Source organism: Odocoileus virginianus, chromosome 27, assembly GCF_023699985.2.
Source record: "Odocoileus virginianus isolate 20LAN1187 ecotype Illinois chromosome 27, Ovbor_1.2, whole genome shotgun sequence".
In the NCBI taxonomy this organism is placed as follows: domain Eukaryota; kingdom Metazoa; phylum Chordata; class Mammalia; order Artiodactyla; family Cervidae; genus Odocoileus; species Odocoileus virginianus.
The window spans coordinates 16,468,008-16,493,947 of NC_069700.1; the positions used below are offsets into that span (position 1 = coordinate 16,468,008).

The 25,940-nt window shown below is 39.9% G+C and overlaps 1 protein-coding gene across 7 annotated transcripts in view; it reads right to left on the reverse strand.

The window, feature by feature from the left end:
* The window catches only part of RIPOR2 (RHO family interacting cell polarization regulator 2), a 218,757-nt gene that overhangs the window by 38,911 nt on the left and 153,906 nt on the right, over window positions 1-25,940 (reverse strand). For all 7 annotated transcript variants that reach the window (XM_070456227.1, XM_070456231.1, XM_020892277.2 and 4 more), the window contains exons 2-6: window positions 13,881-14,007; window positions 7,663-7,818; window positions 6,876-6,954; window positions 5,089-5,112; window positions 3,638-3,691 (exon numbers count right to left, since the gene is read on the reverse strand). In XM_070456227.1, coding sequence (XP_070312328.1) covers window positions 3,638-3,691; window positions 5,089-5,112; window positions 6,876-6,954; window positions 7,663-7,818; window positions 13,881-14,007 — 440 coding nt within the window. The remainder of the gene's footprint in view (window positions 1-3,637; window positions 3,692-5,088; window positions 5,113-6,875; window positions 6,955-7,662; window positions 7,819-13,880; window positions 14,008-25,940) is intronic.

Below are 25,940 nucleotides of genomic sequence, written 5' to 3' on the forward strand. Positions count from 1 at the left end.
CTCTGAGCTTTCTTTTCAAATGGCATGAAATGAAAATGAACTTAACATTGGTGGACTGAGTGAGATAAGGTTTAGATAATGAAGACAGGACTCTTACACAAGGAACAAACACTGGAAGAGTGTGTACGGTATCACACTGATGTGAAGACCTTGCATATACTGGGCTATTATCACTTTATTTTAAGAGAGAGTGTGACCAGCTGATATTCACGCATCCAGATTTAGAATTCTTTTTAAAAAGAACTTGAGACTGTTTATCGAAAATGGTTTTTGTAAAGATGTGGCTCATCAAAAGACAGAAAACAATGGTAAGTTATTCTCAAAATTAGAGTGAAGCATGATTGTCAAAACTTATCAAACTGAACATAACAACTGTGACATTTTTGGCATGTAAATTACACAACAATTAAAAACATAAATGCAAGGAATGGAAATGAACATTTCTCTGTAACACCTCTATTCCTAGGCTTTTAAATAATAATATACTCTTTGCAAGTGGTTATTGATCATACTCATTAGATAAGCCTGACAGTCACTTAGTACTTCTCAGGCAGTGATTCTCAATCAATCCAGGGTGACTGTGATATTCAAGAGACATCTGGCAACATCTGGAGACATTTTCCAATGTCACAGCTGGAAGGTGCTGCTCACATCTAATGGGTAGAGGCCAGGGATGCTGCTAAACATCACAGAGGACAGCCCCCTACAATAAAGAATTATCCCCAAATGTCAACATCCCCAAATGTCCGTGCCTACATGGAGAAAACCTAAAGTTATTCCTGATATTTATCTCTACAGTCTCTTGTAATATTTCAATTATCAATACACCAACCTTAGTTAACTATAGGCATTTTCAAGCAGATTAAAAAGCATGATATCACTAGATGTTCTATTTTCTGGGAGATAGTTATTGACTCAGGACTACTTGAATTTTTCATTTCAGTACAAACTTTGTTCTCTCTAAAAGGAGGCTATAAGCTGTGGATTCAGAAGAAGGTAGAGATGAATATGATGGATTTCAGGGTTTAAGATTCCCCTTTTGTCCTGAAGGCAAACTTTTGGCTGATCACTAAAAAGCATTATACCTGTTAATGGTATAATTTTCCATGGTTGCTCTCTCTATACAGATGTCAGTGATGCTTAGCTGAGTACATGAATGTTAAAGAGACTGAAGATGATTCTCTTGGGTAAAGGATTCTTTGTTGCTATTCGACAATTCACTCTACTTTTCTGAGAGGAATAGTCAAAACTCTGGAAGGAACAACAGTCTTTCATCTTTGGGGTTGGTGGATTTGTCCCTGAATAAGAGGGAGGCATAGGACCCAAGGGATGGTGGCGGATCTGCTGATAAGATCCTTTGGCTGGTGACTGGCATTGAGGGTGGTTTCCATACATTCAAACTAAGACTCGCTTGGTAAGCTTGTTAAAATGTTGATGCCCAGGCCTCACTTTGAGATGCTGATTTAGTAGGTTAGGGATGGGCAAGGAGTTTGAAAATTTAAATAAACGGTGCAGACTGTCTGATGTGGCTGGTCCCCTGGAGACTTAGAAACACAGGAGCCGATACCTCTTCTAATGCAGGCCTGGCTGCCTCACCTGTGTGGCCTCCTGGGGGACTGGCCCTTCAACATCTTTTCCAAAGTCGCTGAGACTATAATCCTCTCAATAAGGAAACTGCTCACTGGACCACTGGTATAGCCCTAATGATTAGTACACTACTTTGCATTTAAAGAACAGTTTATTCTTGTTTTCATTTATTTTTTAAATACCTTATTTTTATTTATTTTTAATTTTTATTTTATATAGGAGTATCACTGATTAACAATGTTAGTTTCAGGTATACAGCAAAGTGATTCATTATACATGTTTATTTTCATTTAAATATTAGTCCATCCTAGCCAAATGGAGTTAACCTTTCACATAAAGGATAACTAAGCAGGGGTTTAGTTATCTTTGGGGTTGGTGGATTTAGCTGGCTGCACTCACCTAAGCAGAAACCGGCCCAGCTGTAGGTAAGAATTTGTCTTACCTATGTTAGCAGTGTGTGTGTGTGTGTGTGTGTGTGTGTGTGTGAGAGTTGCTCAGTCGTGTCTGACTCTTTGTGACCCCTCAGACTGTAGCCCACCAGGCTCCTCTGTCCGTGGGATTCTCCAGGCAAGAATACTGGAGTGGATTGCCATAACCTTCTCCAGAGGATCTTCCCAACCCAGGGATCAAACCCTGGTCTCCTGTATTGCAGGCGGATTCTTTACCGTTTGAGCTACAGGGAAGTCCTATAAGTTAGAATTGGCTCTCATCAAATAAATGGAGTCAATAAAATGTACCTTATTAGGATTTGTTAGGAATCCATGCATAAGACGCCACAGATAGGGGGTTACTAACCTTTAATAACCACTAAGATTGTTATATCTTACAATGGTGGATATAAGATGGATAAACACACTTTTTCCTAATACTGTTTTCTTGCTATTTTCCCAACTAAACAGAGTAGTTTCCAGGCTCGCCTGCCACATCAGAATCTTCTAATGGATGTCATTGTTTTACTTATTGAGTTGAACAGAAATAGGAGCAATTTCAGATTTACCAAGGTAATAAATACCTTTCAAAGTAGGAATGTACAAAGGCACTATCATATGTTTACAGACATATAAATCATCATAGAATTCTAAACTGGAAAGGATTCTTAGGATCATCTAGATTGACTACGTGCAACTCCAGGCTCACTACACAGAGCGGGAAGTCAAGGTTCACCTAGATGATATAGCCCAGTGAGTATGTCGCAGAGAATGGAAGTAAAACTTCTGACTCCTAGTAGAGAGAATAGCTAAAACCTCCAGTCTCCACACTTGGAAGATGAGAGGGTGCCTCTGATGGGCGCAGATGAGAACAGGAATTGCTGCTAGTGTTGATTCAGCTGCCCTCCAAAGGAAATTGTTTCTAGGTTATGCCAATATTGCCGACAGTGTCCAGAGTGACAGGGATAATCCCACTCCCTGCTAGGGTGGTGGGACCATCAGTCAACTATTTGTAGGGTTCAGAGCTGGATATCAGGGACCCTGACAAACTGGAGAACACAGAGGGAAGCAATGAGGATGAAGAGGAACTTGGAAACCAAGCCATGTGAAGAAGAGTGGAAGAAACTTAAGTGAGCATGAGAAAGATCGAGGGAGCTATACTGTAGCTGTGGTTAAGTATTTTAAAGGCCTTGATAAAGAAGATTATGGGGGTTCCTTCTTTATCAAGGAAGGATACGGAAACTTTTTGCATGTGGGACCCCAAGTGTAAAGTTAAGCAAGTGTGAAGATCTTTGCAGGGTCAGTCTGGTGCAATCTTATCTCTGACCAGACCACACTGAGGCTGGATTCTACACTAGTCACTGGGCACATGCACAGGAAACACTTACTAAATATCTGTTGAACTGAAGCAGAGTAAAAAATGTGCTAGATCATCAGGCTCTTCATTCTTATTTTTTTCCTCCAGCTTTACTGCCTGTTGGAGGATTTAACTGCTAATTAGGCTTTGAATCAATTGGATAAGAAATTCTCCATGGACTAGATGCTACATTCAGGCCAAAGGTATATACTGATTAGTGACCAAGAACTGAAAAACAGGCAAAGACAAGAGGAACGTCAATTACCTTACTGATGTGAAACTCCAGGCGTCTCATGTATCTTTCGATCGTTTTAATTTGCTGGAATGAAAAGAAGAAGTTTGAAAAAGTACAGACATTTACAGTTTCACTGATTAGACCTATGTAGCTATTTATTAAAGATTTTTATTTTACAACTTTATGTATTTATTTTTGGCTGTGCTGGGTCTTCACTGCTGCCTGGGCTTTCCCCTAGTTGCAGGAAGTGGGGGCTGTTCTCTAGCTGTGGTGCACGGGCTTCTCATCGCGGCGGCTTCTCGTTGCAGAGCATGGGCTCTAGGATGCGCAGGCTTCAGTAGCCACAGTTCCCAGGCTTTGCAGCACAGGCTCAACATCTGTGGTGCACAGACTTAGTTGCTCCACCGCATGTGGGATCTTTCTGGACCAGGGATCCCAGGGATGGAACTTGTGTCCCCTGCATTGGCAGGTGGATCCTTTACCACTGAGCCACCAGGGAAGCCCTGTGTGGCTATCTTTATTATCTCATACTCAAAAATGCCAGAAACTGTTCACTAGTTCCCCTTTCCTTCTATCTCTGTTATTACTTTAAAGGATTCTCTAGTATCAACTTAGCATTTTTAAAAAATACTGAATACATATGCTGAAAGATGAACTTCAGCTAGCTTTTAGAATCCTTATGTTTAACATCAAAGAAGGCCAAACAAATGGAATTTCCTGGATTTCTGGCAGGACAGTATCATATTGGAGCATACTTAAATTCCTTCATAAAGACATTTTATCAGTTCAAAGATGAACTCACCCCCATTTTAATGTTTCTGAAATTGGGGTGCATTTTACAACAGCTGCTATCTGTGCCTGCCTCAAGATAATCACAGTTGGTTACGTGTCACCTCTTCCATTTGAGTTATAAATATTAAACTTAATTACCCTTTAAAATATTTGCAAACAGTGGATTCAGCATCAAAGGTCTCAAATATACAGAAAGGCATGGAAAGAGACAGCATTGTATATAGCTTTAAAAAAATACGTACATTTAAAATAGGTCTAAGAGAGTTTGTCACTAAATGTAAAATACACATTCTCAGTGAAAAGAAAGAAATATGCCATAGTTTAACTGGAATCACTCTTTTTCTTAGTGGCACATAAGATAATGATTTTCTAATCAAAGACATCTTCCATTTGATGAAATATGATAGTTCCCGTTTGGAGAGAACACAGGTATGGACCTTTAAACCCTTGGAAAATTCTTAAACTTACCAGCACACGGAGAAGCCCTGAAACCAGGTGGCATTTTTACAAAAGTGACTTTAAATATATTATTGAGTCTGTAGATCATAGTATTTACATCATCCTCATTAGATAAAAGCATGAACTCTTTCTCTAGGACCTTAACTGGAACTAAGAGGAGATCACTGACTTCTCAAAGATGAAGGTTTTTTTTTCCCCAGCAACGCTCCAAACACAGAACAATAACTTACCTTGTCTAGGTCATATAGCACACCCTACAATTAAAAAAAAAAAACAGTATCCGGGTTAAAACACATTTCCCTCAAAACCATTAGTGACATGAATCGAAGGGTTTTGTCTGCATTTCTGCATTATCAATGAAATAATGATCAGCCCTAAAACGTTCTGTTGGACTTTTTACATTTGCTTTAAAAGAGCAAAAATCTGGGTTATTTTAAATACCACTAAGAATATTTTTAAGAGCTAGTATTTATTTATAGTCTGTTGTCTCCAGAACCCTGCCCAGTCCTCGCTGCCCCCTGGGAGCTATAAAACGTTCACTTGCTTTGAGCTCTCCTCTCTTACATAGTGAGGGACACAGAAATTCATCTTCACTTAAAAAAATTTTTTTTTAATGTTAACATGAAAAATAGCAGTGATTAAAAAAAAAGAAAAATAGCAGTGATATATGTGTTAAAAAAAGACTTGCCTTCCTGTTTAAACACATAAAAATTGATATTTAAGAAGAGTCCTTGAGAGTGGTGACAGGCTTTCCACAAATTGTCTTTAAAGCATGTTTATTCCTGGGTCACAATATCATAGGAGCATCAGTACACTAAGCCCACAGCCCCCATCAGAAGGGTTTTTATGGAACACTTGGTCCCGCTGGAAGCTCCTCCATCCACACACCATTGTTCTCCAAAGAGGAACATTTGTTGCGGTTGAGGACTGTCAAGGACATTCAAAAGCTCTGAAGGCCACTCCACAGTGAGTTCCACATAAATGGGAGCACTTTATCCTTTAATATCACTAGAATATAAAACCTCAACCTACTATGAAGAATTTAACCTCTATCCAGCTTCTCTGTCCATGGATTTCTCCAGGCAAGAGTACTGGAGTGGCTGCCATTTCCTTCTCCAAGGGACCTTCCCAACTCAGGGATCGAACTTGGGTCTCCTGCATTGCGCACAGATTCTTCACCAACTGAGTCAGGAGGGAGGCCCCTGAGCCTGCGTATTTCAGGCTTTGCAGGACAACAACATACATTTTAGCACATCTTTTAAAAAAGATAACAGCTATTCATGTATATCTGGACCTTGTGTATGTAGACTTTTCCCGGACTTTCTGATGCCTTGGGACATTAAGGCATAATATCATTTAGGACTTAACAGAATCATTTAAAATCATTAGAAACACCTCCTCAAGCAGAGAAGCCCTCACAGATTCATCAGAATAGAGGAAAATTGTAAGAATCTCCAACAATACCATGTGTAGTTAAAATGGCTCAGGACTCCTCTGATTTCTCCTAACAATGGCCTCTTGAGCTTCCTTCCCCTTTCTGATATCACTCACCTATTACTTTTTTAAAAACTGAGATAAAACAAAAGTTCTGGGCTCCAAATTCCAACACTAAAAATATGGTGGTGGTGCTGTTCAGTGGCTAAGTTGTGTCCGACTCTTTGTGACCCCATGAACTGCAGCATGCCAGGCTTCCCAGTGAATCACTCTCTCCCGGAGGAAAATCCCAACTTTTCATTTCCTTATATTACTTGGGAGGAGGGGTATAGGGAGTTTATTTTTAAGTATTTTTTTTCCTGATTACAAAGTTTGTCTGCGTAAATATGCTTGGAAAATACTGGAACATATTAATAAAGCATTAAAATACACATCTGGAAGCAGATGGTACTCTGCCCCTTGGATCTGCTTTTCTTGAAGCTTCTTCCTCATCCTATGCCCGTCAGTAAGATAAGTTACTTAGCAGCGCCTCCTCTCCCACCCCAAAACCCCACTGCGTTAACATCTAATGATTAATACCTACCAGGCGAGAGTTCCTTCTCATATCTTTTAACTGAGTTGTCAGCTTGTCCAGCTCTGTCTGGTGACCCTCCAGATACTCACTGTAAAGATAAGAGAGATGTGATCATGAACTCCATGACCAATGAGTGGCCTTGGTGCTGATGCTGACCTGAACACGGGGATTAAGAACCTGAACCTTACTCCGTGGAGTGCAGAGCTGGTGAGGGAAAGGCTCTGCATTTTTCCAAACTTCCCACATTTTGAAAGCTCCAGCAGTTGCCTCTGATATTATCCAGATGGTCTAAAATGAGAACCCCATGAGGCTGGCAGTGCAGGAAAGCAAAACCAATGAAGAGGGAGGAGTGAGTACTGTGGAGTCAGTCTTGGGTCTGGGCTCACGGAATCCCATCTAAGTTCCACACGACATTGACTGTATGCATCTCACCACACACTAGTTGGGAGTTTTATTCTGGACAAACCATTACTATAACATACTTGGGAAGGTTTTCGAACCCATCTTCAGCAGTCTCTAGGACAGATATGCCTATCTACCATTGTTGAAGTGAAATCCAATGGTGAGTTAAATATAAATATATTACTTTTTCAGGCTTCTTTCAATGTTTGGCTATGATGGAAACCGACAGAGTTCATTATCTTTTGGACTCATTTAAGGTTTCTTCAATTATGGTGCAATCATGCTACAGAAATAGACATTCTAAAATTATCTCACAAGACTAGCTTCTCTGACCCTCCTGAGGATTTTAGAAAGGAAAAAGGTTTCAATGTATCATTAGGTTTGATGTTCTTACTCAAGTCCATTTTTCAAAGCCCTGTAGACCTCTTCCACCCTCTTAGGCTGAGGCTCTTTGGGAGGGCTGCTGTTTTTGTGTCCTAAATTGTGCATTTTCTTCAGTTTGGCCTGAGGCTTCTTGAGAGCGGAGGAATTTTCAATGAAGGAGTTACATCTATGGAAAGAGAAAAGAAAAGCCAAAATGGTTTGAGTCTCTGGCAGCCAAAGTGATCTGATCAAAGAAATGCCTTTTAATCATCCTGGGTTTGCATTAGTGTCTTTTGGGGTAGGTAACATTTCCTTGCATATTAAGAGATCTGAGCTATCCTACATTTGGTTTTGTGGTATTAGATTTAACTGCTGAAATCTGGAAGTTAGGCTGGGCAGTGGCTGCCCAGAGTCAAAGCCTGGCTGTAGGTAACGTACACTGAATGAAAGCATGTCACATCACTGAATCCTCATGGGAAGCCGAGGACACACACTTCTAGGTAGAAGGATAGACTCCAGCTAGAAAGATAAGTTCCCCATGTGACATCAGGTGTAAGCGTTTACTGAATTTGACTGGGGGGCTTCCCTGGTGGCTCATTGCTAAGGAGTCTCCCTGCCAATGCAGGAGACATGGGTTCGATCCCTGATCCGGGAAGATCCCGCATGCTGAGGAGTAACTAAGCCCATACTCCATGCCCTAGAGCCCATGCTCCACAACGAGAAGCCACTGCAATGAAAAGCCTGAGCACTGCAACTAAAGAACAGCCCCTCGCTGCAACTAGAGAAAGCACACCAACAAAGAGTCAGCACAGCCAAACGTAGATAAATAAATAGAATTATAAAAAGAAGGCAAATTCGACTGAGATGTGAATGAATACTTCTTAAATAAAGGGTCAGAGCATGACAAAGGGCTAATTCTGTAGGCAAGCACACCTAATTTTATTGCGCTTCAAAGATACTGTGTTTTTTCACAAATTGAAGATGTGCAGCAGTCCTGTGTTGTTAGATGATGGTTAGCATTTTTTACCGATAAAGTATTTAATTACGGTATGTCCATTTTTTTTTAAGACATAATGTTATTATACAGTTATTAGACTACAGTGTAGTATAAACATAACTTTTATATGCGCTGGAAAACCAAAAATCTTATGTGACCTGCTTTATTATGATATTTGCTTTACTGCAGTGGTCTGGAATCAAACCTGCAGTATCTCTGAGGATAGATTTTTTTTTAAGTTTTATTATTTATTTATTGACTGCACTGTGAGGCTTGCAGGATCTTAGTTCCTTTTTTTTTTTTTTTTTTTAAATTTTTATTAGTTGGAGGCTAATTACTTTACATCATTACAGTAGTTTTTGTTATACATTGATATGAATTAGCCATGGATTTACATGTATTCCCCATCCCAGTCCCCCCTCCCACCTCCCTCTCCACCCGATCCCTCTGGGTCTTCCCAGTGCACCAGGCCCGAGCACTTGTCTCATGTACCCAACCTGAGCTGGTTATCCGTTTCACCCTAGATAATACACATGTTTCAATGCTGTTCTCCTGAAACATCCCACCCTCGCCTTCTCCCAGAGTCCACAAGTCTGTTCCATACATCTGAGTCTCTTTTTCTGTTTTGCATATAGGGTTATCGTTACCATCTTTCTAAAGTCCATATATATGTGTTAGTATACTGTAATGGTCTTTATCTTTCTGGCTTACTTCGCTCTGTATAATGGGCTCCAGTTTCATCCATCTCATTAGAACTGATTCAAATGAATTCTTTTTAATGGCTGAGTAATATTCCATGGTGTATATGTACCACAGCTTCCTCATCCATTCGTCTGCTGATGGGCATCTGGGTTGCTTCCATGTCCTGGCTATTATAAACAGTGCTGCGATGAACATTGGGGTGCATGTGGCTCTTTCAGATCTGGTTTCCTTGGTGTGTATGCCCAGAAGTGGGATTGCTGGGTCATATGGCAGTTCTATTTCCAGCTTTTTAAGAAATCTCCACACTGTTTTCCATAGTGGCTGTACTAATTTGCATTCCCACCAACAGTGTAAGAGGGTTCCCTTTTCTCCACACCCTCTCCAGCATTTATTGCTTGTAGATTTTTGGATAGCAGCCATCCTGACTGGCGTATAATGATACCTCATTGTGGTTTTGATTTGCATTTCTCTGATAATGAGTGATGTTGAGCATCTTTTCATGTGTTTGTTAGCCATCTGTATGTCTTCCTTGGAGAAATGTCTGTTGAGTTCTTTGGCCCATTTTTTGATTGGGTCATTTATTTTTCTGGAGTTGAGCTGGAGGAGTTGCTTGTATATTTTTGAGATTAATCCTTTGTCTGTTGCTTCATTTGCTATTATTTTCTCCCAATCTGAGGGCTGTCTTTTCACCTTGCTTAGAGTTTCCTTTGTTGTGCAAAAGCTTTTAAGTTTCATTAGGTCCCATTTGTTTATTTTTGCTTTTATTTCTGAAATTCTGGGATGTGGGTCATAGAGGATCCTGCTGTGATTTATGTCGGAGAGTGTTTTGCCTATGTTCTCCTCTAGGAGTTTGATAGTTTCTGGTCTTACATTTAGATCTTTAATCCATTTTGAGTTTATTTTTGTGTATGGTGTTAGAAAGTGTTCTAGTTTCATTCTTTTACAGGTGGTTGACCAGTTTTCCCAGCACCACTTGTTAAAGAGGTTATCTTTTTTCCATTGTATATCCTTGCCTCCTTTGTCGAAGATAAGGTGACCATAGGTTCGTGGACTTATCTCTGGGCTTTCTATTCTGTTCCATTGATCTATATTTCTGTCTTTGTGCCAGTACCATACTGTCTTGATGACTGTGGCTTTGTAGTAGAGTCTGAAGTCAGGCAGATTGATTCCTCCAGTTCCATTCTTCTTTCTCAGGATTACTTTGGCTATTCGAGGTTTTTTGTATTTCCATACAAATTGTGAGATTATTTGTTCTAGTTCTGTGAAAAATACCGTTGGTAGTTTGATAGGGATTGCATTGAATCTATAGATTACTTTGGGTAGTATAGCCATTTTGACAATATTGATTCTTCCAATCCATGAACATGGTATATTTCTCCATCTATTTGTGTCCTCTTTGATTTCTTTCATCAGTGTTTTATAGTTTTCTATGTATAGGTCTTTTGTTTCTTTAGGTAGATATACTCCTAAGTATTTTATTCTTTTTGTTGCAATGGTGAATGGTATTGTTTCCTTAATTTCTCTTTCTGTTTTCTCATTGTTAGTGTATAGGAATGCAAGAGATTTCTGTGTGTTAATTTTATATCCTGCAACTTGACTGTATTCGTTGATTAGCTCTAGTAATTTTCTGGTAGAGTCTTTAGGGTTTTCTATGTAGAGGATCATGTCATCTGCAAACAGCGAGAGTTTCACTTCTTCTTTTCCTATCTGGATTCCTTTTACTTCTTTTTCTGCCCTGATTGCTGTGGCCAAAACTTCCAAAACTATGTTGAATAGTAGTGGTGAGAGTGGGCACCCTTGTCTTGTTCCTGATTTCAGGGGAAATGCTTTCAATTTTTCACCATTGAGGGTGATGCTTGCTGTGGGTTTGTCATATATAGCTTTTATTATGTTGAGGTATGTTCCTTCTATTCCTGCTTTCTGGAGAGTTTTAATCATAAATGGATGTTGAATTTTGTCAAAGGCTTTTTCTGCATCTATTGAGATAATCATATGGTTTTTATCTTTCAATTTGTTAATGTGGTGTATTACATTGATTGATTTGCGGATATTAAAGAATCCTTGCATTCCTGGGATAAAGCCCACTTGGTCATGATGAATGATTTTTTTAATATGTTGTTGGATTCTGTTTGCTAGAATTTTGTTAAGGATTTTTGCATCTATGTTCATCAGCGATATTGGCCTGTAGTTTTCTTTTTTTGTGGCATCTTTGTCTGGTTTTGGAATTAGGGTGATGGTGGCCTCATAGAATGAGTTTGGAAGTCTACCTTCTTCTGCAATTTTCTGGAAGAGTTTGAGTAAGATAGGTGTTAGCTCTTCTCTAAATTTTTGGTAGAATTCAGCTGTGAAGCCATCTGGTCCTGGGCTTTTGTTTGCTGGAAGATTTCTGATTACAGTTTCGATTTCCTTGCTTGTGATGGTTTTGTTAAGATCTTCTATTTCTTCCTGGTTCAGTTTTGGAAAGTTATACTTCTCTAAGAACTTGTCCATTTCTTCCAAGGATCTTAGTTCCTTGATGAGGGATCGAACCCAGGTCTCAGCAGTGAAAGCACTGAGTCCTAACCACTGGACTACCAGGGAATCCCCTCAAGCTTTATTTTATGGAATAAATTTTGTTTTGGTATAACATGAAATGCAAAATCTCTCTTAGTGGCAGGCAGGCAGCCTACAGTGGTAAGATGGACACCTGGTAACTTAACCCCAAACTACTGGTCTGATTAGGAAGCTAAGAGGCCAGACTACTCACTGACCCAGCTGTCAAGCGGAAAGCCATGACTTCTGGCTGCGGCAGGTATGCACCTTCCAGGTAAATTCTTAGTTACCTTCCTCTGCTATCACTGTGTGTACCAAAGGGGACAATGTATGTCAAAACACATAAACCCCCTAAGAATGCAAGACCTTTATCATGTCAGAAAACCTGAGGACCAACTTTATTCCACGTTACTTATTTCACTACCTGTCTTTTCTTTCTTGAGTTCCCCTAGGTTCTCTTTTAGATGAGAGGAGATACTGGGGAAAGTGAAGACTAACTTTCCCAAGCCTGTGTCTGAATAACATCTGCTCCCCAGAGTCAGTTTTCAGAGGCAGTCTTTATCCACTGCATAACTTCTTACCAAAAATAATCCTGCAACTACAAATACAATCCAAATCCCCCAAATACAATGGAAATGTGCTTCAAAAAGGGGTATGGGGTGATTTCAAACTTTATTACAAAGCTACAGTAATCAAAACAGTCTGGCATGGGTCACACTGTGACCAGTGAACAGAGATCAATCAATACAATGAATACAATAGAGATCAATGAATTGATCTGGAAACAGATCAATGAATAGAGAGCCCAGAAATAAACCCTCCCATATATGGTCAATTAATTTATAACAGAGGAGTCAAGAATATACAGTGGGGGAAAGACAGTCTTTTTAATAAATGGTGCTGGAGAAACTGGACAGCTACATATAGAAGAATGAAACTGGACCCTCTCTTACACCATATAAAAAAGTTAACTCAAAATGGATTAAAGACTTGAATGTAAGACCTGAAGCCATAAAACTCCTAAAATAAAACATAGGCAATAAACTCCTTGACACAGGTCTTGGCTATGACTTTTTGAATAAGACACCAAAAGCAAAAGCAATCAAAGCAAAAATATACAAGGAAAACTACATCAAACTAAAAAAAATGAAAAGCTTCTACAAAGGAAACCATCAACAAAATAAAAAGGAATACTATTCATCCATAAACAACAGTGAAATCTTGCCATTTGTAACAACATAGAAGGACCTTGAGGGCATCATACTTAAGGAAGTAAGTCAGATAAATGTACAGTCTAAAAGAAAAAAAAAACAAGTTTGTAGATATAGAGAACCAACTGGTGGCTGTCAGAGGCAGGGATTGAAGGCTAGGTAGGAGAAACAGGTGAAGGGGGTCAAAAGGTGAAAAGAAAAAAAAGAACAATTTAAATTGCCAGGAAAAGACTACCATAGATGGTGCTGCAATGGGTATATAAAGAAACTTTACTATTCTGTAAGAAAATATGTAAATGTCCACCCTCAAAATAGGCAATGGATGTAAATGAACTGGTTATTCCCAAAGTAAAGACAAAAGACAAGTAAGCTTATGAAAACACATTTAACCTCAATTAAGGAAGATCTAAAAGACTGAGAAAGATTTTTAGAAAATGCTCAGTATCAGCAGATGTGTGGATAAAGGCAAATCTGTTGTTACTGGTTAGAGGGTAAATGGGCTCAAATGTTTGGAGGCACTTTAGCAACAGGTATCAACAGATCTGAAAAACATGGAGTGGGGGTGGAGTGGGGGTAGGGAGAGCTACGCACACATATTTCTAGCTTGTCCTAAATCTTCAGCCATCTTCTTTGCAGGAGAAATTCTTAAATGATAGAAATTTGGGGAACATTACATCTTTTTCATGAAAGAGATTAAAACACAGGTGTGTGTTTTGACCAGCCCACACGGACATGGACCTTGTTCAGAGCAGCAGGGTTCGCACCCCTCTCAAGCTGTGTCCCAGCGGAGAACCTCACGTGACTTGCCTGGATCGCCGCTCCTGAAGGCCACTGAACCCCGCAAAGGACTGGCTCCTGATGATCCCATTGGGCCCTCCAGGCGAGAAGGACTGGGATCCTACCAACATGATTTCTGGAAGTCTGGCTGCTAGTCCTGTAAGACAATGGAAAGATTAAGGCAAATAACAGGCAGGTTCAAACAGAAAACATGCTAAGCCTGTCAAGGATAATAGGAGGTAACATGGGGTAAGGTGAGTCATGAGGCTGTTAGATGCTTGTAAGACTTCTTTCCTATGACATGTTCTTTTTAACCCAAAGGGTTCAGTTCTTAGGTAAAGAAACACATGAAGACATAAATAAATATAAACTAGACACCACTATCAGTTACTTTAGGGTTTCTTCAGGGACTATTATTTTTTTTAAACAAGGCTCAACCATACCTTCCAAATACATGAAAACTCTGGACTGTTTCCCTCCATTTAGGACAGCAATAACAAGAGCAGAAGCACACAAATAGGCCAAGTCAAGTTTCAGGCAGGCTCTGTGTCACATTCAAAACACGGCTCAGTCTTAGGGTGGAATTCTACACTTGGAAGTCACAAGGCAAAAAACACTAGGTTTTCTGAGAGATGAATTACTTAAACTTGTTCTCCCTTTTTCTACACTTAAGTATATTTTGAAAGATCAGATTGTGCTGCTATTGTGGCAGTGAGAAAAAAAAGATGCACACAGGGAGTGCTCACAAGAGTAGTGATAACCTAGATTATGATAAGAACCCATGAGAAGAGGCAAGGAAGGTAAATGGGAAAATATAAGCAGAAAGCACACACCCCATTTCAGTCACCAGCTCGCCTTTTGTAAAGACTTGGCACCGCTGACCAAGATGTGTTGTCAAAACACAACTTCAGGTGCTTCCCTGGTGGTCCAGTGGCTAAGACTCAGAGCTCCCAATGCAGGGGGCACAGGTTCAATTCCTGGTCAGGGAACTAGATCCCACATGATGCAACTAAGAGTCTCAATGCTGTAGCTAAAGATCCCGCACATCGTAATGAAGATCAAAGATTCCATGTGCCCCAATTGAGACCCAGCACAGCCAAATAAATAACAGAGAAATAAATATTTAATAAAAAAACAAAACTTAAGCTGGACAGAAGCCTAAGATTAGTTTCCCCAAAGGACTGCCCTAGAACAGTTAGGTAATTCTATTCCTTTTATATCAGGAAGAGTCAAAGCACATACCATTGTTTTAGCAGGTAACCTCAGTCCAGAGAGGTGGATGGGCCAGCAGGAGAAAAGAGACACAGCCACTGTCCAGGCTAAAGACTTCCAAAGTGGGCAGACACCAACAGCATCAATAGTTGCCCTTGAAAAACCCAGCAAACAAGCAAGCAAAGCTGAAAAATAGCAGCAAAACACCCCTGTGGTCCATCTAAACGTGATGGAAAAGCCAATTTCACTGAGACCGGCTCAGAGCTCTTGGAAGCAGCTCAGTCATAGGTGGAGGTCTGAATGAGTTGCTTCCCCAGAGAGAAAAGAACAAACAGCCCCTTCCCCATGAGGCTGCAGGCTCCTAAACCCTCTCCTCCCCACCCACCGAGGAGAAAGCAGCTCTGGGTTGCATGCACTCTTGCATGCACACTAGCGCTGACTCACTTGGCAAGAGGCTTTGCAGTGAGCAACAGGTTGCTCTTCGATCTGGGTGGGACAGGCATCCCACCCATTCCAGCTAGGGATGGGGGCAGGGAGGCTGAAATTTGGGAGCATTCTCCAGAATTCTTAAAGCGATGATGTAGAAGTATGCACATTCAGTAATATTAATATCTAATGCATGAATGGCAGGACAAAATGTAGTGCAAACAGATTCTTTCTGATTGCTTCTCTCCACCCCCAACATTCAAAATTAACCATGATTTATACATAAATCCTTAATAAGGTCCTCTGAAGTGTTCTTTGTTGCTTACCAAGAAGTCTGTCCAATTTTCATTAAAAACACCTTCTTAGGTTCATAAAGCAGGCCTCTGCTATCTTTGCATCACATGTAAACGTAGCAAATATCAAGAAAATGTAATAAATATAAAGAAAAAGGTCCAGAAAATTTAATAAATATCAGGAAAACATGTTCTTTTTGCACTCAGTAATTTTGTTATATAAAACATACCTTAAAGTCTCAATTTGGCAAATTTTGTCAGTTTCATATCTTATTTTGTCAATTTTTGTTCAGTAGGTCTGTTGCATCCTGGCAAGCTTTGGTCACAGGGAAAAGACTTAAAAGTGTGTGAAATTTTTTAACTGTGTTATTGTCTTGATTTCCTAGAGATTATGTTTTTTTAAAAAAAGATTTTTTTCTCTTACCCACTGGATCAGTAGTTGCACAGACTCCTAGGTATGCTAATATAACTAATATGGACCTGAGTATTGGGATTTTGAAAAGGACCACAGGTGGTTCTGATGCTCAGCCAAGAAAAGAAAAAAAGGATGATACTGAATTGGTTGAAATTTTCAAACTCAACCAAAGCAATCTGCTACAATTTCTCAAATACCCAACTTTTAAAAAAGAGTCTTAAATAAGCCTCTCTTTGGAAAGTTTAAATGTTAAATGAATTAAACATTAGAGCTGGATAGTGAAATAATTATCCCCCTTCCCTTTTTTTAGTACCAGGTAAGAAAGCTGCTGCTGCTTCTTTTAAAGAAAAGGATAGTTTTATTGCTTTGCCAGGCAAAGGGAGACACACCAGGCTTCTGCCTCAAAAAACGATGTGTCTCCAGGCACACTTCTTGAGAACAAAAATGTCTGTCTTGGATTCTGAGTTTGTAAATTGCTTCAGGATGTCCTCAGACGCTTTTCATTACAGTTACTTGTTGAATGGATGCCTGCTGGGAACAGGAAGAGGGGTAAGTGGTTTTGTGAATGTTCTGTTTTGCCTATCTGGTCTGCGAAATGATTATTATCTATAAGAGAAGAATTTGGCTGATAGCTGGCTTAGGCTGAGATCCCTATCCTGCCATCAGCTCCCCTAGAGGCTGACTCACTGCCTAAAGAGAGTCATAAAATAAGTTTGAGGGCTTCTGCACAAAGTTAGGCTCTTGAGAAAAAGGAGTAGGTTGAGAAAGGGAAGAGCTGGAGGGGTGATGGGTAAGGGTGCACAAAGCACCCCCTGCCCATACCCTAACTCTGAAGTGGGGGTGACTATTGGCTACTAGTCTTCCAGCAGCCTCAGCCATTCCCCAGTGACTAGATACTCTGTAACTCCGGTATCATCTTTTTGATGACACCACTCCCACCTCCTGGAGCCTTAAGTCCTCAAGCTTCTCACTGGCTTCCTAGACTCACAGACCTGCTTTCTTCCAGCAAAACTATCCCTAAAGCCACGTACTCATTTTCAGGCTTTAAGGACTCGAAACTGGTTTCTTATCATTTGCATTTTACTAGCAGATGCTTCTTTGAACCAATGCCTTCCCCTAAAGAAAGGGCTGATGTACTAATATCAATAGAATTGCATTATCACTGCTAATAGCGGTGTTGGAAGACAACTGGTAGTATCTTCTATTTAATATGTAAAATAAATTTATCCTTCAATATGTCACATCTACTCTTTGCTATCTCCTGTGTAGAAATACTCAACTTCACAAAAAATTATATACTGGGAAGTTAATGACAGTCAACTATGTAATAGGAGAAAAGTGGAAATAATATAAATATTAATCATTATAGGAATGATTAATACATTATGGCATAACCTGAGCAGTTATAACAATATGCCCACACGGAACGACCCCCCTCCCTCAGGACAAATTGCAGAACAAATTAGAGTATGATACCAAGAATGCTGAAAACAAAATATAAAATTATGTACATGAATCGAAAAGTTCTGAAAGTATACATAGACAGCTCATGGAGAGGTGGGATTGAGTGGCAGTCAGAAACATTTTAATTTTTCTATATTGTTTGAATTTTTGTAAAGGAAATGGATTTAAGTATGATGATATGATGCAGAATACTTTTTTTGAAACTGCAGACATTTAGAGTTGTCTAGAGTTGGGACTAGAGAGGAGAAAGATCTCACATACAAGAACATATAAGACAACTTTGATGGGTAACAGCTCTATTTATACAGTTGTTTACATCTGTAAGTCCTGCAAAGGAGAAATATGATTTCTGAGATATAAGGTATTAGGTTTCATAAATTCTGATTACACCCGAATAATTCAGATTCCTCAATGAAGTTCCCATGATGAGCTTTGAGTTACAGACCAACTTCTTTATTTTCATCTGAAGGACTTCTAGAGATGGGATTGGACTCCTGGTAGGAGGTATTATACCCAGTACATATTGCTAAGACTCACCAAATACCATGCCTAAGAAGCAAGAAATTCCACATAAAATAACACTCTTCTTGGGCTGCTGCTACTTGAAACTTTCCAGCTTTCTAGCTCTAGAAACTAGACATGTTTCTAGTCTCCAAGTTACTGACTTCTCACCTGGTCTTTCTGAAAATGCCAGCAGAACTAACATTCATTTCTGTGCATTAAATCCTAGAAAGGTCTTGAGCCTTAGGCAAACAGTGAAGCTGCTATGGTTTGTTCCCTACTTTGCTTTGCCCCAGGTGGCCCAGGCTGTTACACCATGTGGCCACCCCTGCCCCAAAATTCCCATCATCCCTGGGAAGCATTGACTCTTTCTGGAGGAATCCCAAGCACCTTGACTAAGAGTTGAATGAACCCTACCATTCTGAGGCTCCTAGCACAGAAGCCAGAAAGCCACAATTATTTCTCTTCTTGACTTTTCATACAGTGAAAACCGCTGCCTTCTCCCTGGCTATGCAGTGCTAAGATCCAAGTGAACATACAACAGAGTCTTTTGATATAAAATGAGTACAGGATTTCACGTGTTCTGATACGACACAGTGATATAAGTACACTGGGCCTCGGTGGGTGTGATGAGCCACCAGCTGGCCTGAAGTTCCTAGTTTGTTTAAATTAGAAGGTAGCTTATCAAATCACCAGGCAATTTGGGAAGAGCACTGAGTCTGGAGATGGCAGGGTCTGGGGAAGGTGGGTGTGAGGCAGATAAAAAAGATCAAGGGATCAGATCAAGAGGTTCCCCCTTCATCCCACTAGATTTATTGCCTTGTTTGGAGCAGAAATAAAAGGTCCAATACGAGGACAGTTCAGAGGGGGAACTAGCCAGTGCCCTGGAGAACTCAGAGATAACCTGATTCTTAAGAATGAATGAATGAATGACAGAGGTCAACCTTGGAGAGCTGCTTGGAGGACGGGGCAATGAAGGGCATCCATCACAGAGCAGGGCTCTGCAGCAGATCCTAACACGCAGCTCCTGACAGTGCTTCTGGTAGAAATAGCAAAAATGGAAGAAAAAATGCTTTGAAAGTTCAGTCCAGGTGACAGTTCCATTTCCCCTTACATTTTTATAAACTGGTATTCTGGTTTATACTTTCTCATGAATTTGATTAGCCTGAGTTAGCAAGCTTCTCTCCCCAGGTGTGAACAATTCCTTTTGGGGACTCTCAAGGTTAGGTGAGACAGGGTGAGCTCCTTTCATCACCTCTCAGGCACGAATCTTCAAATGAATGAGTTCACAGTAGATGTGTTAGAGGCATTGATTAACCATAATTGGACAAAGCAACCATCAGGTAGAAAGAATGTTACTATTGATCAAGTTAAGTATACTGAGACTCATGAAAGGAAATAGGAATCATTAGGTTATTTTTAGTTTTCCCAAGCATAGAAGTACTCTGCTGCATTAGGATAATACAGAGAAGTAAAAAGAAGTTAGGGCAGGGATGGGGAGTAAAGAATCATATAGTTTCTATCCACCCAAAGACAACCACCAGCAGAATTTTGGTGCATGCAATTTTCTTCAATGCAATAATTTTGAGCATAGCGCATACTAAATTGTGTATGCTGCTTTTTCTATCATATTCTTTTTTTTAGAACTATGTTTTATGGTTTATAATTGGCTTTTCTCTTCAACCACTTTTAAGAAGGTACTTAGGAGCTTCCCTGTGGCTCAGACAGTGAAGAATCTGCCTACAGTGCAGGAGACCTGGGTTCAGTCCCTGGGTTGGGAAGATCCCCTGGAGAAGGAAATGACACCCACTCCAGTATTCTTGATTGGAGAATTCCATGGACAGAGGAGCCTGGTGGGCTATAATTCACGGGGTTGCAAAGAATCAGACGTGACTCAGTGACTAACACACACTAGGTCGACCCACAATCCAGGTGCTCCTTTGGATGATAAAAGGGATCCATTCAGTCTGCATTACGCTGCTGCTTAGTCACTACGTTGTGTCCAACTCTTTGTGACTACATGGACTGTAGAATATCTAGCCAAGCTCCTCTGTCCATGGGATTTCTCAGGCAAGAATACTGGAGTGGGTTGTCATTTCCTTCTCCAGGAGATCTTCTCCACTGAGGGGTTGAACCTGTGTCTTCTGCATTGGCAAGCAGATTCTTTACCATTGATCCATCAAGGAAGACTCAGTCTATATTATAGATGCCTTTTATTTTTTATTTTAAGATATGGTCAAAGGCAAAGTATATCCTTGCAAGAATGATTTCCCTATGGAAAACAAAGGAATAGATTAGCATTCATACATGCTGGAGTTGCAGGACATCAAGCATTATGAAATTTTAAAAACAGCCACACAACAGCTGGACATCACTCTCTCCACCCTGAAAGAGTAAAGGTTTTTATGGTCTGTTTCCCTTCTTTTTCATTTAGCTGAATTCTCCAATATACAACACAAACAGGTAATTCTGGAAGATCCCCACTATTGACAGAACATATAAGAGATATCTGTGATTTCAGAACAAAGTAAGAATTTCTTAGTTCTCACTGAAGCATTTCTCATGGGGGGAGAATGTCAACTTAGAAATCAATAGTTGCACAGCTACAAAGCTACACCATCTCCACCTTAGACTGAGACTAATCTTCTGTGATAAGGCAACAGCCAGCAGGTCAGCTGGCAGGTTACTGGGGTGACAGGCAGGCAAAAGCAGACAATTCTACAATTAACTTGTGTGTTGGCTTGGTGCCAGAGATGCCAACAGGTAAAGGACCATGAGACAACTTTGGGCAGGTGTGTGTGTGTGGAAGTGTTCAAAAAACTGCTGTGATGATTGCCGGACAACTGTATACGTTTCCTGAAACTCACACTATATACCTAAGATGAATTAAATTTATGGTACATGAATTTTACATCAATAAAGCTGTTGGAAAGTCTCTATCAGTTTCCAGAAAAAGTCATCACTCCTTCTGCAAGAGGAAATGCCAAGGAATCAGGACTTGAAAGGAAAAGCTCAATTAAGAAGCAGCACCTGAGAGTTGAGTATTTTCATGTTTTGATTCTTTTCCCTGTAGGCACCACATAAGACGCAGCATACCGGCCCCGCTGTGCTTTCTGACTCATTTCTTCATGCCTGGGTTGTGTTCCTCCACTGCCCGCTCCTAACAATGCCATCCTGTTTATGCTCCCCCACATATTGGTCAAGAGCAAAAGTATAATTCAGCTGTCTGAAAGAGGCATGTGGGCCAGATGTGAATAGCCTGCTATGCTAAATGATTATTTAAGATGAATCCTAAAAATAGGTGTCTGTGTATTATATGGTTGCAAGGTACCTATTACAGAACAGTTGACTAATCTTAAAAAAAAAAAAGTGGATATATTTAAGTCATTGGCTTTTTTTTTTTTTTTTTGTAGTGTTCTGTCTTAAAATAAATCAAGGCAAGGCTAATATTTGCTTCTCAGTTGTCAGCTTCTGTTTACTAACCAAATGATAAATACAAGCATGAGATATTACACTGATTAACTGAGACAAATGATGTGAATGGATGAAAAAACTTATAGAACAACTTTAATGTCAACTTTGATCCCTTGGTTAAGGTGTTGGATGCCTGGAAAGTTTCTATTTTTGCCTTTGTAACTGGTAAGTGGTTGGTAAGGAGGTACTTTGAGGCTATGCAAATATCTCGTTTCTTTAACCTAGAAGTTTTAGCAACCATTGATGATTTTTGCCCAAATCAATTATCATTATGATGGTGGCAAAATGACTTTGAACTCAGTCATTGTTTTGTACTGTAAGAGCTTTCTTGAATCCTTTTGTTTTTATTCATTGTCAGGTCTTTTGGGATGGTCTCATGGATTTTTATTTTATTCAGTGGGTTTGATCCATTACTACTGTTTGATGCAAAAGTCAACTGTTTCCTGAAGCATTTTCTGAGCAAATCAACCAGCTCAACCAGAGGAATCTTGCTGCGTGAACCACAAAATTTCCATTATTTCTGGTTGCACTTCTATCTTATCTATTTATTTATTGTTTCCAAAGTTTGGTGTTTATTTAACTGATTTTTTAAAATTACTTTTTATTGGTGTGTAGTTGAGTTGATTTATAGTTGATTTACAATGTTGCGTTTCAGGTACGTAGCAAAGTGAATCAGTTATACATATATATGTATATACATATATATGTATTATATTCACTCTTTTTTAGATTCTATTCCCATGTAGGTCACTTCAAAATACTGAGTTCAGTTTTCTGTGCTATACAGTATGTTCTTACTAGTTATCTATTTTATATATCAGTTCAGTTCAGTCGCTCAGTCGTGTACGACTCTTTGCGATCCCATGGACCCCAGCACACCACACCTCCCTGTCCATCACCAACTCCTAAAGTTCACCCAAACTCATGTCCATTGAGTTGGTGATGCCATCCAGCCATCTCATTCTCTGTCGTCCCCTTCTCCCGCCTTCAATCTTTCCCAGCATCAGGGTCTTTTCAAATGAGCCAGCTCTTAGCTTCAGGTGGCCAAAGTATTGGAGTTTCAGCTTCAACATCAGTCCTTCCAAAGAACACTCAGGACTGATCTCCTTTAGGATGGACTGGTTGGATCTCCTTGCAGTCAAGGGACTCTCAAGAGTCTTCTCCAACACCACAGTGCAAAAGCATCAATTCTTCAGTGCTCAGCTTTCTTTATAGTCCAACTCTCACATCCATCCATGACCAATGGAAAAACCATAGCCTTGACTAGACGGACCTTTGTTGGCAAAGTAATGTCTCTGCTCTTTAATATGCTGTCTAGGTTGGTCGTAACTTTTATGTCCAGGTTCTAGGCTGGCCATAATTTTATATACAGTAGTATGTATATGTCAATTCTAATCTCCCAATTTACCCCTCCCCCTCTTCCCCCTTGGTAATCATACGCTTGTTTTGTACATCCGTGACTTTATTTCTGACAAAACTTCCAATTTTTTTTTTTTTTTCTGGGTTGGGGGTGAGAGGGGGGTAAGACTTCCAATTATTGATGGGAATTAACATACTCAGGGACTCAGTGTTTTATAATTATTTCCCTGAATGTTTCATCTCTTTTAACAAGCTACAGACTTCTTAAGCATAGGTACCGTCTGTCTGTACCAACTTCTTTGATGCTCAGGGTAGGATAGAAAAGCATTGTCTCTGGAACCAGGTAACCCAGGTTTCACTCAAGTTCTCTCTGAGCTCCAATTTTTCTTGTCAATAAAATGAGGATAATAAGACCTAAGTTACCAAAGTTGTTGCAAGGAGAAAATGAGATAGCATATGAAAAATCTTAGTGTGGAATAATGGTTTCTTTTCTATCATCAATATCTAGAATGAGCCCTTAGAAGATACATCTGACTTTTATCCATCAAATAGAATGCACTAATTATAATACCATACATACTTTTTAGGTATTAGTTGCTTGGTTGTGTCCAACTCTTTGCAACCCCATGGATTGTTGCCTGCCAGGCTCCTCTGCCCGTGAAATTCTCCAGGCAAGAACACTGGAGTGGGTTGCCATTCCCTTCTCCAGGGGATCTTTCCGACTCAGGGATCGGACCTGGGTCTCCTGCCCTGCAGGGGGTTTCCACCAGGGAAGCCAAAAGAGATATATAGAAATAAAGTAATTTGATATTACTGCTCCGCTCTTTCTTTCTCTTTTATTCCCCCATCAAACCAATGAGAGCAGAGCACTGTGAAGCTATTTTCAGCGTCTTGCAGAACCACTTGAAGAGTAAAGAAGAAACGTTAATTGCATGTCTACTCACTGGAAGGAACAGTCAGTTGTAAGAACTTCTATATAATTGACACCATTTCAGCCTGAGGAAAATGAAAACTCCATCTCTTCTTCCATTCTGGTGGATTAAATAAACGCAGAGAGAAGCAGCTGGCCTCACGACAATTAGAAGAGAAATGATTCAGGACCTAAAACTCGCTTAAATGTCAAGGGAGGTTGAATGGATTTTGACTAATGTTGTCATAACTCATTTTAAAATGCAAAGTCTAAAACACTCAGAGACCCTCATTTGGTGCAAAGTAGACATCAAAACAGGACCAACTGTTTCCTGGTTCGAAGGAGAAAACATTTTGTGCTTAAATGAAGCTTGAAGCTATTAGCAATAATAAGTCAATTTACTAATTAAAAAAAAAACAACAGTAAAAACCGTGCACATCAAAAGGGGAAATTTCTTGGAAACACTGTCCTCGTAGACAGCTTGGCTGATCCTGCTGAGAAAAAAAATCCACCCACCACAAACCCTCATTATTTGATCATCAGATTCAAAAACAACACTCCAGTATGAAGGAAATGGCCCCACGCCTGGTGTTATCAGCTCCTCTAAGCTTTTCTTGCACGTAGCCTGTTTACCCCTAGAGCTTGGCAACTCATTTCTAGCTAATGGTGGCTGTTGCTTCTTTCCTTCAAAATAGCATCAAGATGGTACTAACATCTTCTGCTGTTATTTGACTTTACTAAAATTACCATTTTTTACAGGTTTTTTTTTTTTAATTGGCTTTACTTTTTAAAGCAGTTTTAGGATCAGAGCAAAATTGAGCAGAAGGTACAGAAATTTTCTATATACTCCCTGCCCTTATGTATGCACAGTCTCCCCTACTATCAACCCCCACCAGAGTGGTACATTTGCTAGAGTCAATGAACCTACACTGTCACATCACCATCATCCAAAGTCTGTAATTTTCACTAGGAGCCACTCTTGGTCTTATAAATCCTATATGAGTTTAGGAATATGTGTAACGACTTGTCCACCATTAGAGCATAGGGAGGCAAAATTTCCCATCTCTGAATGTGTCTATTTTGTTTGGATTAATTTAAGCTGATTATCTTAAGAAATGGAAGACTCAAGAAGTTTGAAATTACAATTTTTTGTACTTTTATTTTTAGAGCAGTTTTACTTTTTATTTATTATTTATTTCTTAGCATGCGGAACTTCCTTGACCAGGGATTGAACCTGTACCCCATGCAGAGGAAGCTTGGAGTCCTAGTCACTGAACCACCAGAGAAATCTCTAAATCACCATTTTTTTGTAAACTCATAGTTTTTATTATTTTCACTAGAACGGAGCTACATCTTTGGCCATCTTAAAGAGAAAAAGCCCTTTCTCTTTAGAAGAATATCCCCAGCGGTGTGCTGGGAAGCGTAAGCATGCACCATGCATGGTTCCTTTGCCTGGCATGTGTGTCTAAAACGCGTTCGTTCATGGGCATGAGAGTCAGGTAGAATATGGAACTGAACCTTATAATTAAGCTACATGATATAGCTCATCTCAGAGAAAGGAGATGAATTATCTTAAAGCTTTTTAGATATGGCCTACACAATCAAATAGGTTTTTCTTATGATCAATTAATTTATTTCTGGCCATCAGAGCAATTAAGTGGAATTATTGGAGGGTTGACTGACAATTTTATGTGATGGCATGCATGCATGCATGCTTAGTTGCTAAGTAGTGTCTGACTCTGTGATCCCATGGATTGCAGCACACCAGGCTCCTCCGTCCAAGGTCTCTTGCAGACAAGAATACTGGAGTTGGTTGCCATTTCCTCCTCCAGCGGATCTTCCCTACCCAGGGATTGAACCTGTGTCTCCTGCATTGGCAGGTTGATTCTTTACCACTGAGCCACCTTACAGCTAAAGACCTCAACTCAATTATGGTAATGCCATAGGATCACAGCTTTCGTTTGCACTAGGAGGTGACAGTTAAGACTTGCAAAGGTAAAGCAATGGACTTAAAGCTAAGGCAGTCTTTTCAAACT